Below are 12635 nucleotides of genomic sequence, written 5' to 3'. Positions count from 1 at the left end.
ACGTGGCAGATAGCGTCCACGCGTCGGTCGCGCATTCGTCGGAGGGTGCCGAGGACGGTGCCGACGATCTTCGCGGCGGCGCTCCCCCGCCGTGGACGTGCCTCGACGCGATCGAGTGCTTCCGACTGCTGCGAGACGCGGACGCGTGCGCCGTCGCGGTGGACGTGCGCCCGAGGAGGGACCACGACCGCGAGGCGATCGCGGGGTCGGTATCCGCGCCCGCGGCGACGCTGTCCGGCGGCGTGAGCGACCGCGTCGTGACGCCGTGCGTGGACGGCATGGCGTCGACGTTGAGAGAGCTCGGCGTGGACGCGTCGAGGCCGGTGGTCGTCATTCACCCAGGGGACGACGACGGCGCGAAATACGCGGCGGCGGCGTTGCGTCGTCTGGTGAGCGAAGGGTACGTGCGCGTCGTGGAGATGCGCGGCGGGATCAAGGCGTGGCTGAAGTATTACACCCCGAGCGGGAAGCCGAGGCCGCGGTACGTCGGCTACGGCAAGGACAACGAGGAGACGTTCTGGACCGCGTCGAACTAGCTAGCATACGTAGCGCAGCCGATGGGATGATGGGTGTTCTGACATACAGTAGGATATTTATTCCTTCCAGTCATCGCTCGGCGCGTAGATCCGAGTCATTCCCCATCGCCCCCGCGCGCGCGTCCGTCGCCATGCTTCGTCGACGCGTTTGGGCGATCGCGTGCGCGCTTCTCTTGGGCGTCCTCCTCTTCGCGCCGACGCGCGCGTCCGCCTCCGGCGCGGACTGGGACGACGACGACGAGTTCGACGCCCCGCCGGCGAGAGCGTCGAAGGACGACGCGTCAAGAGCGCCTCTCGACGCGGACGACGCGTCGCCGCCTCCGTCGGACAAGCGCGCGTCGCGCGACCGCGCGTTCAAAGGCAAAATGCGCGAGCGCTACGGCGACTACCCGCCCGTGTTCGAGTGGAAGTACGAGCTCCTCTTCCCGCTCCTCATCGCGGGCTACCTCGCCTTCTACGTCGTCGGCGACCGGAAAAATCGCGCGATCGTGCGCGCGTGGGAGGAGGCGCACGCGCGGCCCGACGGCGTCCTCATGAAGAACTTCGCGATCGTCGGCGCGGGGCCCGAGGCCGGGGCGGGGCCATATAAGGGCTCGATGTTCACCAGGGAAGGTCCGGACGAGTACCGCCTGTACGCGACCGGGCGGCGGTTCGTCAAGGCGGCGGTGGTCACGCTGAAGATGCGCAATCGCACCGATCCGTTCGCGCTCTTCTTCCGGTACCTGGACTCCAAGAACAAGACGCCGACGCTGCCGCCCGCGGACCCCCACGACACGTGCGTCGTCGAGTGCGTCATGCGAGACGACGCGGGCATCTCGCCCGGATGCGGCTTCGCGTTCGGCACGACGCGAGGGATGGCGAAGCTCGAGAAGGTCGCCGACGACGTCGCGCGTCTCATGTCCGTCGCCGTCGTGAAGCACCGGGACGGCTCAGGGCCGCTCGCGGGGACGAAGAAGACGTCGAACGCGGTCGTCGTGAAGGCCGAGAGCTCCGAGCTCGCGAGCGACGTCGTGTCCGACGTCGTGTGCGAGCTCGCGCTCGGGGAGGCGGCCGCGAGCTCGACGCACGGGAAGCACTTGCTGCACGCGCACTGCGCGAACGAGGCGACGACGGCGGAGTACAACCGCCTCGGTCTGACGGGGTCGTGGACGATTCGGTTCGCGTTTCGCGTTCCGAAGCGCGTCACCGCGGACGCGATGCGGGAAGCGCACGGCGAGCTCTTAAAGCTCGTGCCGCATCTCGTCGATCGCGTCGCGAGGGTGCGGCTCAGCGGCGCGCAGAAGGAGCTCGCGGAGAAGCGTCGCGCGCGGAGGAGAGAGGAGGACGCGTCGAAGAATCGCAAGGAGAATCAGGCGCGTTCTGTACACTGGTCCCCATACGACCCCGTTGGCGTGGTGAACGCCGATCCTTAAGGACTTTTGCCGTCGTCTTTCTCCGCCCAGGGTCCCTCGCTTTCAATACCCGCCCTCGACGCCTTTCAACTCCATCTGACGCCTTTCAACTCCACCCCGACATCGCTTTGTATGGAACGACCCTCAGGCCAAGGAGGCGCGGGCGAGGCAGGACGCGAAGCTGGAGAAGATGACCGCGGCGGAGAAGGCGAAGTGGAAGGAAAAGCAAGCGAAACGCGCGCAGAGGAAGCACGGGGGGAGGGTCATGATGAAGTCGTCGTGATGAGCGCGGGCACGGCGCGACGGGCGACGGAAGTAATAAGCAAGCGCTCATTATTATTCTCGTGATTGATGATCGCGAACGGTATTATTATAAAAGCGAACCGGTGTCAACGCGACACCCTACACAATGTTTTCGTTTGTTTCAAGCGTTTGTAGATGCGGATGCGGAGGTCGTTCACCCTCGAGGCGTGCTGCGCGTCTGTCCCTCCTCCGTCGACGGAAGACGAGACGATAACGGACGCGTTTACTTGTCGGAGGAGAACTCGGCGTCGATGACGTCGTCCGGGGCGCCGCCGCCCGGCGGGGGCGGCCCGCCCGGGCCCGCGTCGCCGCCGCCCGGCGGAGGAGGCGCGCCACCCTCGCCCCCCTGGTACATCGACTGGCCCATCGCCATCACCTCCGTCTGCAGCTCCTCCTGCTTCGTCTTCATGTCCGCGAGGTTGTCCGCCTCGATCGCCGCCCTGAGCTCCGCGACCTTCCCCTTGACCTTCTCCTTGACCTCCTCCGGAAGCTTGTCGCCAAACTCTTCGAGCTGCTTCTCGGTCTGGTACGCCATGGAGTCCGCGGAGTTCTTCGTGTCCACCGCGTCGCGCTTCTCCGCGTCCTCGCTCGCGAACGCCTCCGCGTCCTTCACCATCTTCTCGACCTCATCCTCGCTGAGCGTCGACGCGCCGGTGATCTTGATGTCCGCCGCCTTGCCCGTGCCCTTGTCCGCGGCGGAGACGGAAAGAATGCCGTTCGCGTCGATGTCAAACTTGACCTCGATCTGCGGCACCCCGCGCGGCGCGGGCGGGATCCCGTCGAGGCGGAAGTTCCCGAGGCTCTTGTTGTCCTTAACAAACTCGCGCTCGCCCTGAAGCACGTTGATCTCGACGGAGGTCTGCCCGTCCGCCGCGGTGGAGAACACCTCGGACTTGGACGTCGGCAACGTCGTGTTCCTCATGATGAGCTTCGTCATGACCCCGCCGAGCGTCTCGAGACCGAGCGACAGCGGCGTGACGTCGAGGAGGACGATGTCGCTCACCTCGCCGCCGAGGACGCCAGCTTGCACCGCCGCGCCGAGCGCGACGACCTCGTCCGGGTTGACCGACATGTTCGGGTCTTTCCCCGTGAGCTTCTTCACGAGCGCGCGCACCGCGGGGATGCGCGTGGAGCCGCCGACGAGGATCACCTCGTCCATCTCGTCGAGCGATAGCTTCGCGTCGCGGAGCGCGTTCTCGACCGGGACCTTGCAGCGCGTGATGAGGTCGTCGCAGAGCTCCTCGAACTTGGCGCGGGTGAGGTTGGTGTCGATGTGCTTCGGGCCGTCGGCGGTGGCGGTGATGAACGGGAGAGAGATGGACGCGGAGGGCGTGGACGACAGCTCCATCTTCGCCTTCTCCGCAGCCTCGGTGAGCCTCTGCAGCGCTTGCTTATCCTTGATGAGGTCGACCCCTTCTGCGGACTGGAAGTCCTTCGCGAGCCACTCCACGATCCTCTTGTCGAAGTCGTCGCCGCCGAGGTGCGTGTCGCCAGACGTGGAGAGCACCTCGAAGACGCCGTCGCCAACCTCCAGGATGGACACGTCAAAGGTGCCGCCGCCGAGGTCGAAGATCAGGATCGTCTCGTTCGACTTCTTCTCGAAGCCGTACGCGAGGCTCGCCGCGGTCGGCTCGTTGATGATGCGCAGAACTTCGACGCCGGCGATGGCGCCCGCGTCCTTCGTCGCCTGACGCTGCGAGTCGTTGAAGTAGGCGGGGACGGTGATCACAGCCTTGGTCACCGTGTCGCCAAAGTAGGACGCGGCGTCGTCGCACAGCTTGCGGAGCACCTGCGCGGAGATCTCCTCCGCGGCGAAGTCCTTGCCCGCGGCGGAGCACTCGAGCTTGACGTTGCCGTTCTCGCTCTTCTTGGCCGTGTACGGGATCTCCTTCGCCTCCTCGCCGACTTCGTCCCACCGGCGGCCGATGAAGCGCTTGACGGAGAAGAAGGTGTTCTCGGGGTTAACGACGCCCTGGCGCTTCGCGATCTGTTAAAGAGTCGTCGAGCGGGGGCGCGGGGGAGATCGCGGGGGGGGCGGGGGGTGGAGGGGAGGGACGTCAGCGGGGAGGGAAGGAGGGAGGGAGCGACGCCGAGAGGAGCGAGGGAGAAGACGGCTGGTTTCAGGCTTCGAAAAAAGAAGGCGCCTTCGGAGACGGAACGGAAAAACAACGACGTGGCGGCGTGATCGCGCGCGGCGGCGAGACGCGCCTGTCCGACGAGCCTGTCGCCGTTCTTCGCGTACGCGACGACGGACGGCGTCGTGCGGCCGCCCTCTGCGTTCGTGACGATCGTCGGGGAGCCACCTTCCATGGCGGCGACCTGGGCGGGGAGGGGGGGCGGGCGGCGGACGAGGGGAGCGGAGGCGTCAATTGATTGATCGAGCCGTCTCGGAATTGCCACACGGCGGGGGTGCGATCGAATCGACGAAAGGATTACTCCTCCGCTTCGGGGTTTCGAATCGACGAAAAGAGCTCCGCGCCGCGCGCGCGTCTCGCGACGCGCCGCGTCGGGAGAGCTCCCGGGGTTCGCGCGCGAGCGCGCGCGCGCGTCGTCGCTCGCCGCGCGCGTCACCCAAACCCTGAGCCCTGAAAAACGATGCGAGAGGATTCATTCGCGGTGTCGAGGATGGAAATCCATCCGAACGCCGGTGCGACGGCGCGCGGACGGAAACGCGCGTTCAAGACGCACCGCGCTGTTCGTCGTCCCGAGATCGATGCCGACCACCTTCTCCGCGACGACGCGAAGAGGGACCGCGGCGGACGCCTTGCGGCCGAGCGTCGCGCGCGTCTTGAACGCCTTGACGTTCCCCGCGAAGGCGTTCGCGCCGACCGCGTGACGGCCACCGCCGAGGGCGCCGGATCGACGCCCGAGACGGACCGCGCCGGACGCCGTCGCGGGCGTCGCGGCCATGACGCCGTTGGCGTACATATCGCTTGAGGGGGTGAGGAAGGTTCTTCCGCGGGGTGAAAACGTGGGCGAGCGAGGTCGCGACGCGCCGTGATGTGCGTCGCCGCCGCGTCGTCGACGCGCTTTTCTTTTCGACTCGGAACGTCGGCGTTCGCGCTCGCGGAGTCCTCTGCCACAAACGCCGGCGCTTTATCTGATCAGGTCGAGACGACTCGAAAACGACGGTCTAAATTTACCGTGACTCATCATCCTTCGACGAGTTTCTATTCCGCCGTCTGTCAGTTTTCTCGGGGTCGAACCGTGCAAAACAAAGTTCATCGGTCAGTTGAAAGGGGAAGCGATCACATGTTGAAACTACGGAGTGGGTGAAAAACGTTTGTACCGACTAAGCACATCACAAGCGGAGTCAGCGAACCCGAGGCTTGGAGGCGCTTCCGAGAAACCCGAGCGCGCGAGACGCGCGAGCCGTCGCCGTCGCGTCCCTTCGCTCGCACTCGCGATGACGCGCGGCCGCGCGCGCGACGCCGCCGCCGCCGCCGCCGCCGCCGCGCGCGTCGCCGTCCTCCTCCTCCTCCTCCTCCTCGCGCGCGCCGCGTCCGCGCAGTCGCCGCCGCCGCGGTCGCGGTCGCCCGCGTTCGGCTCGTGCGTCGACGCGTGCGGAAGCTGCTGGTACGAGCGCGACGACCCCTCGAGGGTGTCGTGCTGCTGCGAACCGACGTGCGCGGACGCGGGCGACTGCTGCGACGATTACGCGGAGGCGTGCGAGGCGAACGGCGACGACGAGAGAGGCGGCGACGGCGAGAGAGGCGTCGCCGGCGTCGTCGCGGAAGCGAACGGCGACGCGGCGTTATTCTTCGCGCCCGCGCCGGGCCCGGGCGCGAGTGCGCTCTTCGCCGCGCCGATCGCCGTGGACGTGGAAGACGACGCCGACGACGACGCGCCCGTCCGCGCGCCGGATCCGCCGACGGCGGCGCCCGCGCCGTCGCCGTCGTCCGTCGCGTACTTCGTCGCGCCCGCGGAGGAGGAGGAGGAGGAGGAGGAGACGGAGACGGACGCGACCGCCGCGCCGCCGCCGACGCCGCGCGTCGTCCCGACGATTCCGGAAGAACCGTCGCCGTCGCCTCCGTCGCCGTCGCCTCCGTCGCCGTCGCCTCCGTCGCCGTCGCCTCCGCCTCCGTCGCCGTCGCCGCCTCCGATCGCACCGCCGCCGCCTGTCGTCGAAGAGGGCGTCGTCGCGGACGTCGTCGAGGAAGACGACGGATACCAAAACCAAAACCAAAACGACTACGACGACGACGACGACGACGACGACGACGAAGACGACGCGGTGTTAGTCGACGTCAGCGGCGGCGCCGGGGGGGTGTTGCCCACCGCGAAGTTCTGGGAAGCGGTCGCGGACAGGCTCGGTCTCGATCTCCGCGGGAATCCCGCGAAAGAGGAGGAGAGCGAACTCGAGCAGGAGGAAGAAGAAGACGAAGAAGAGAAGACGAAAGACGACGCGCCGCGCGTCGGCGGCGGCGGGCCTCCGAAGGCGTCGACCGGCCGAAGAGACGACGACGACGACGACGCGAATCCAATCTCCACCGCGGGCGAGAACGCGTTCTGCCTGGACAAGTCCGAGGAGAGGTACTACGCCGATACTACGCGCGCGTGCGACTGCGACTGCGCCGGGTGCGACTGCCGCCGATACTACGCGTGCTGGGACTGCGACGGCGGCGCGTGCGCGTCTCAGGCGTCGTACGAGTGCGCGCGCGGCGACTACTCCACCTTCAACGAGAAGCTGCAGCTGTGCGCGTGGGAGCAGCCGAGGCCGCTGCCGTTCTCGTGCCCGCCGCGGCCGCCGGGCCCGCCGAACCCGCCGAACCCGCCGCGGCCGCCGCCGAGGCCCGCGGCGCCGCCGCCGCTGCCGGGCTTTCCCGCCGCGCCGCCGAACCCGCCGGCGCTCGCGCCGCTGCCCACGCCCCTTCCGCAGCCGACGCTCCAGCCGGGCGTGGTGCCGGGCGGCGGCGTAGGCGGCTTCCCGGGAGGCGGGGTCGCGCAGCCGGGTCTGGGAGGCGGCGTCGTGGGCGGCGTCCCGGGCGCGGGCGCGGGCGTGGGTCAACCGGGCGCGGGCGTGGGTCAACCGTCTCAGTTTCAACCCGGGTTCGGCGCGCAGCCCGGGTTCGGCGCTCAACCCGGGTTCGGCGCTCAACCCGGCGGCGCCGTCTCCCCCGTGCAAACGCAACCCGGGAGCTGCGCGTCCATACCGCAGTGCAACTCGTGCTTGCAATCCTCGGATCAGAGCTCGTTCGTGTGCTGCTGCGACCCGGACTGCTCGACGTGGAACGCGAACGCGCCGGGGCAGCCCGCGGGGTTCTTGGGGTGCTGCTCCGATTACGCCGCGACGTGCGGCGCCGGGCAGGCGATACCGGGAAGGCAGCAGCGCGGGCTGCTGTGAAGGAAGCGCTTTGGTTTGGTTTCGTCGGTCGTTGGTCACACGCTACTACCACGCTACTACCACGCTACTACCACGCTACTACGCCTCGTTTCGAATCGTCGTCTCGTCGAAGATGTCGTCGTCGTCGCCGCCGTCGTCGCCGCCGCCGCCTCCCTCCTTCCCCTCCCACGCGGCGACGGCGCTCGCGACGAACAGATCCCCCTCCACGTTCACGACCGTCCTCAACCGGTCGAGGAACCAATCCACGGACATCAGAATCCCGATGTCGCCGCTGAATTCCTCGAGTCCCGCCGCCTGAAGCACTATGAGCATCGTGACTAAACCCGCGCTCGGAATCGCGGCGGCGCCGACGGCGGCGATCGTCGACGTCAACGCGATCACGATCGTCGTCCCGATCCCGAGCTTCACCCCGTGCAGCTGCGCGATGAAAATCACCGTCAACGCCTCGTACAGCGCGGTGCCGTTCATGTTGATCGTCGCCCCGAGCGGGAGCGCGAACTCCGCGAGGTCGGTCGGTATCCCCAGCGTCTTCGCGCATCGAAGCGTGACGGGCAGCGTCGCGGACGACGAGTCGATCGCGAACGCGCACCCGAGCGCGGGCGCGCTCCTCCGTAACACCTCGACAGCCCCGTGCACCTCCCCGCCGCCGCCGTCGCCCGTAACACCCCCACCCCCTCCCTCGCCGCCGTCCAGCGACGCCCACCGCCGCTTCTCGCCGCCGCCGCGCGTAACCCCCATCCCCCGCGTCGCGAGCGCGTACAACCCGGGCAACACGCCGCCGCCGTGCGCCGCCAACGCGAACGTCACCGTCGCGACGTATTTCCCCAGCGCGACGAGCACCGCGCCGGCGTCGCACGTCGCCGCGACTCTCCCGGCGACGAGGGATAACACCCCAACCGGCATCAACGTCAACGCCCACGCGATCATCGTCTGCACGACGACGTTCATGCTGAAGAAGACGTCCACGATGGGCCGCGCGACGTCTTCGCCCACCGCGGCGAGCGACGCCCCGAACGCGAGCGACGCGACGATGACGCCGAGGATGTTGCCGTCCGCGGCCGCGGCGACGACGTTCGGGGTCACCGCCGCTCTCGCGGTGCCGAGTATCGCGTCCAGCGCGCCCCTGTGCGCGTCCGCGGCGTGGTCGTCGTCCGACGTCGCGGCGCCGGCGACGGTGCCGTTCGTCGCGCCGGCGCCGGCGCATCCGTTCGCGTCGAACGACACGCCGTCGCCCGGGCGCGCGACGCTCACGACGAGCAGCCCGAGCGCGCACGCGACGAGCGACGTGATGGCGTACGCGGCCAGGAGCCGCGTCGCGACGCGCCGCGCGGACCCTTCCGAGCCCTTCGCGAGCGAGCACACGCCGCACACCATGGAGACGACGATGAGTGGGAGCACCAGCGCGCGCAGGAGTCGCATGAAGAGTTCGCCCGGGAAGCCGACGAGCTCTATCGCGCGCGGGGTCGGGTCCGTCGCGCGGACGATCGCGCCCAGGACGATGCCGACGACGACGCCCGCGAGCGTCTTCGCGAGGAGAGGTTCCGCCGCGAGCGCGGCGGCGAGGCGCGCGAGCGCGCCGCGAGATTCCGGAGGATCATTCGTCGCGCCGGGACGATGACTCGCGTCGTCGTCGTCGTCGTCGAACAGCGGCGCGCCGCGTCGGTCGCGCGCGCCGCTGGACGACGGCTTCAGGAGGACGTCGTCGCCGTCGTCCACCGGCGACGGACGCGCCGCCGCCGGGTCCTGGAGCTCGATCTCGGCCTGCGGCATCCTCCCCGCGCGCGCCGCTCTGACGATGACGGACGGCGTCGTCGACGTCGCGTCGTCTCGGAAACGTCCGAAGGCGGTCAAGCAAAATTTGTACAGACGAATCCTCGCGCCGCCGCCGCGCCGCCGCGCCGCCGCAGAGTTCCACGCGCGCCGCCGCGATGGCCGCGGTCCTCCCGCCCGATCCGGACGGCAGCGTCCGCGCGCGGCTGCACGTCGGCGGCCTCCCGCGCGAACTCACGGACGACGAGCTCAGGTCGAGGTTCGCGCCGTTCGGGTCCGTCGTGGAGTGCTCGGTGATGCGCGAGAAGTTCGACTCGCCGTTTTACCGTCGCGACGACGACGACGACGACGACGACGACGACGACGACGACGACGACGGATCCGCGCCGCGAGTCTCTCAAGGAAGAAAGCGCAGCAGAGCGATCGCCCGAAAAACTCCGCCGTGCCGCGGGTACGCGTTCGTGGAGCTCCGCACGAACCAGAAGTCCTTGGGCCGGTGCGTGTCGCTGTACAACGGATGCAAGTGGAAGGGTGGCGTCATGGCGGTGCACCACGCGAAGCCCGCGTTCGAGGAGCGCCTCAGGCTCGAGCGCGAGGGCGCGCTCGACGCGGTCGCGGCCGCCGCGCTCGCGGAGTCGCGGCGCGCGAAGAAGCAGATCGCGGACGAGGTGTGGGAGGACATCACCGCGTACTCAGACGAGGAGTACGGCGATCAGACGGGGTTCCTCCCCGATTTCGTGCGGCGCGCGCTCGGCGCGCCCGCGGCGGCGCCGCCGGTGGCGCGCGCGACCCCCGAGTCGAAGAAACGTAACGAAGACGCGTCTTTAGGAGAAGACGCTCCGGCGCCGGAGCCGCGGCGGCCGCTGCGCGAGGGCGACGCGCTCGAGATCGACGGCCGCGAGCGGAACGTCAAGGTGGCGGTGACCTACGGCGCGGGCGGGAAGAAGAAGACGACCTTCGAGGAGATCGAGTCCGACGCGCGCGCGGACTGGACGCCGTTCGAGGACGACGCGAGCGATCACACCGCGCGGCGGCTGTGCCAGCTCCCCGGGATGGTGTTCTGGAAGCCGAAGCCCGCGGCGCGGCGGCGAGAGCGCGAGGACGACGACGGCGCGGTGGAGGTGATCGAGGGCGAAGCGAGCGACGACGACGACGACGACGGCGCGAAGGATGAGGCGGCGGATCGACCGCGAGGGAGGCTGCCGAGGGAGTTCTTCAACTCCGCCGCGGCCGCGAAACGGGCGGAGCGCGGGACCGCGGAGAACAAGTTCGGCCTCGGCCGCGACGACGACGACGACGACGGCGACGGCGGAGGGAAGCGTCGTAAAACCGGCGACAGCGTCGAGTTGCGTATGTTGTCCGCGTTCTTAGGCGATGACGACGACGACGACGACGACGACGACGACGACGACGCGCCGCCGCCGCCGCTGGCGGCGGCGACGACGAAGGCGAGGCCGAAGAAGGAGGTCGCGCTGAAACGTCCGGAAGCGAAGCGAACGGCGGCGGCGGCGGCGGAGCCCGCGGAGGGCGGCGTGCCGATGACGAGAAAAAAACCGTGGTGGGAGACGGACGACGACGGCGACGGCGGCGGGGGCGGGGGCGGGGGGAGGGACGAGAAGAGAGAGCCTCTTCGCGCGAAGGCGGAGAAGAAGATCGCGGCGACGGAGGGGAGCGCACCGCCGCCGCCCGCGAAGGATTTCTTCCGCGCCGCCGCGACGGTGCCGTTCCGGCCGCGGAAACCCGCGGAGTCGGACGCCGATGACGACGACGCCGACGACGATTTGGATTTAGATTCGTGTTTGGATTCCGACGCGACCCCGGACTCGGAGGAGGAGGACGAGGAGGCGTCGCACGACGACGAGTCCGACGGCGACGGCGACGACGACGACGACGAGGAACCGGCGTTGTGGACTTCGACTGATAGCTAGCTAGCACGTCTTAGATGATGACGATGACGACGTAGGTAGGTAGACACGCGAAAGGCCGACGTGACCTGACTGTCTGTTCAACCCTCGCCTGTGACTATGATACAGGTATAAGATAGTGACCGCGCCCGAGCTGCGCAAAAGGGCTCGATTCTTTCCGGCCGCGATCACACCGCGCGGGGCGCCGGGGGCACGCCCAGCATGATCCCCGCGGACCCGGCCGCGCAGGAGGCGAACCGACGCGCGTGGGACGAGTACTACCGGCATCAGGCCGCGGCGCAGGCGGCGAACGCGGAGGCGTGGAGGCAGTACTACGCGGCGACGGGGCAGCAGCCGGTCGGCGGGGCGAATGCGGCGTACCAGACGCCGCCGACCCAGCCCGGGGCGGCGGCGGCGGCGGCGCATCCGTACTACGCCGCGCAGCAGCAGCAGCACGCGGCGTACTACGCGCAGCAGCAGCAGCAGCAGCAGCACGCGCAGCACGCGCAGTACCAGCATCAGATCCCCGCGCCGCAGCCGCAGTACCAGCACCAGATCCCCGCGCCGGCGTCGCATCCGCATCCGACGCCGTCGTATCAGCTCCCGAGACCTCCGGGGATCCAAGCGAACCCGTCGCTGGCGCCCGGGATCGCGCCGCGCGCGACGCTCCCGGGGTTCCGACCCGCGTCCTCGCAGCCGATGGCGTCGACGCAGGGACACGCGCCGGCGCCGGCGCCGCAGCAGCCGGCGGCTTCGGGCGGAAACAGGCAGTGGCCGCCCGCGCTGAAGGCGTTCGTCGAGCGATGCTTCGCGGCGTGCCGCGCGGACCCCTCCGCGAAGGATCACGTCCAGGACGAGCTGAAGCGCATGATAAACGACGCGTCGAACACGAACACGCTGTGGACGCGCGACTGGGACCGCGCGACGGTGCCCAGGCCGGGAGAGGGAGGCGGCGGCGGCGCGGGGGGGGGACCGGAGACGGAGATGACGTACGTCCCCGGGTTCGGGTACCGACCCGCGGCGGAGGCGGCGGCGGCGCGGCCGGTCGTCGCGCAGCACGCGGGGGGGTACGGGTACGGGGAGCTGTCCGGGGGAGAGGACGAGATCGACGAGCCGGGCCCGCCGTTGAAGGCGGCGCCGCAGCAGTCGAAGAGAGCCGCGAAGAGAGCCGCCGCGGCGGCGGGGAAAGGGAAGAAGAAAAGACTCGCGGGGTTCGACGAGGACGACGCGCCTCCGATCGCGGCCGGCGTCGGGGGCGACCTCGGAGAGCTCGGCGATGAGCTCACGGACGCGGAGAAGGCGAAACGGGCGAAACGGAGCGGACGGTTCGGCGACGGCGCGACGGTGGGAGGCGGCGGCGCCGCCGCCGCCGCCGCCGCGGAGCGCA

General features: G+C 69.4%; 5 protein-coding genes across 5 annotated transcripts; 3 read left to right on the top strand and 2 right to left on the bottom strand.

The window, feature by feature from the left end:
• Nucleotides 1–667: 667 nt before the first annotated feature.
• MICPUCDRAFT_59453 (uncharacterized protein) lies at nt 668–1948 on the top strand (the record flags this gene model as incomplete). Its single annotated transcript, XM_003060028.1, has 1 exon — nt 668–1948. One exon carries the CDS (start codon nt 668–670, stop codon nt 1946–1948), a length of 1281 nt encoding a protein of 426 aa, XP_003060074.1.
• Nucleotides 1949–2275: 327 nt separating this feature from the next.
• MICPUCDRAFT_34241 (heat shock protein 70, chloroplast precursor) lies at nt 2276–5140 on the bottom strand (the record flags this gene model as incomplete). The annotated part of the gene is made up of 3 exons (XM_003059740.1): nt 2276–4217; nt 4448–4549; nt 4919–5140. 3 exons carry the CDS (start codon nt 5138–5140, stop codon nt 2454–2456), a joined length of 2088 nt encoding a protein of 695 aa, XP_003059786.1. The 3' UTR covers nt 2276–2453.
• A 496-nt stretch (nt 5141–5636) lies between these two features.
• On the top strand, nt 5637–7574 carry MICPUCDRAFT_40570 (uncharacterized protein; the record flags this gene model as incomplete). Its single annotated transcript, XM_003060027.1, has 1 exon — nt 5637–7574. One exon carries the CDS (start codon nt 5637–5639, stop codon nt 7572–7574), a length of 1938 nt encoding a protein of 645 aa, XP_003060073.1.
• Nucleotides 7575–7748: 174 nt separating this feature from the next.
• Nucleotides 7749–9110, bottom strand: MICPUCDRAFT_2611 (Dicarboxylate/Amino Acid:Cation symporter family; the record flags this gene model as incomplete). The annotated part of the gene is made up of 2 exons (XM_003059739.1): nt 7749–8178; nt 8278–9110. Coding segments are annotated over 2 exons (1263 nt in total), but the record flags the coding sequence as incomplete, so codon positions are not given.
• A 392-nt stretch (nt 9111–9502) lies between these two features.
• Nucleotides 9503–11272, top strand: MICPUCDRAFT_59448 (uncharacterized protein; the record flags this gene model as incomplete). Its single annotated transcript, XM_003060026.1, has 1 exon — nt 9503–11272. The coding sequence occupies one exon, from the start codon at nt 9503–9505 to the stop codon at nt 11270–11272; it is 1770 nt and encodes a 589-aa protein (XP_003060072.1).
• Nucleotides 11273–12635: the final 1363 nt, after the last annotated feature.

Source organism: Micromonas pusilla, assembly GCF_000151265.4.
Source record: "Micromonas pusilla CCMP1545 genomic scaffold MICPUCscaffold_7, whole genome shotgun sequence".
Taxonomy (NCBI): Eukaryota; Viridiplantae; Chlorophyta; class Mamiellophyceae; order Mamiellales; family Mamiellaceae; genus Micromonas; species Micromonas pusilla.
Note: the sequence above shows the minus strand (reverse complement) of the source record. Positions and strands in the feature narration are given on the sequence as shown.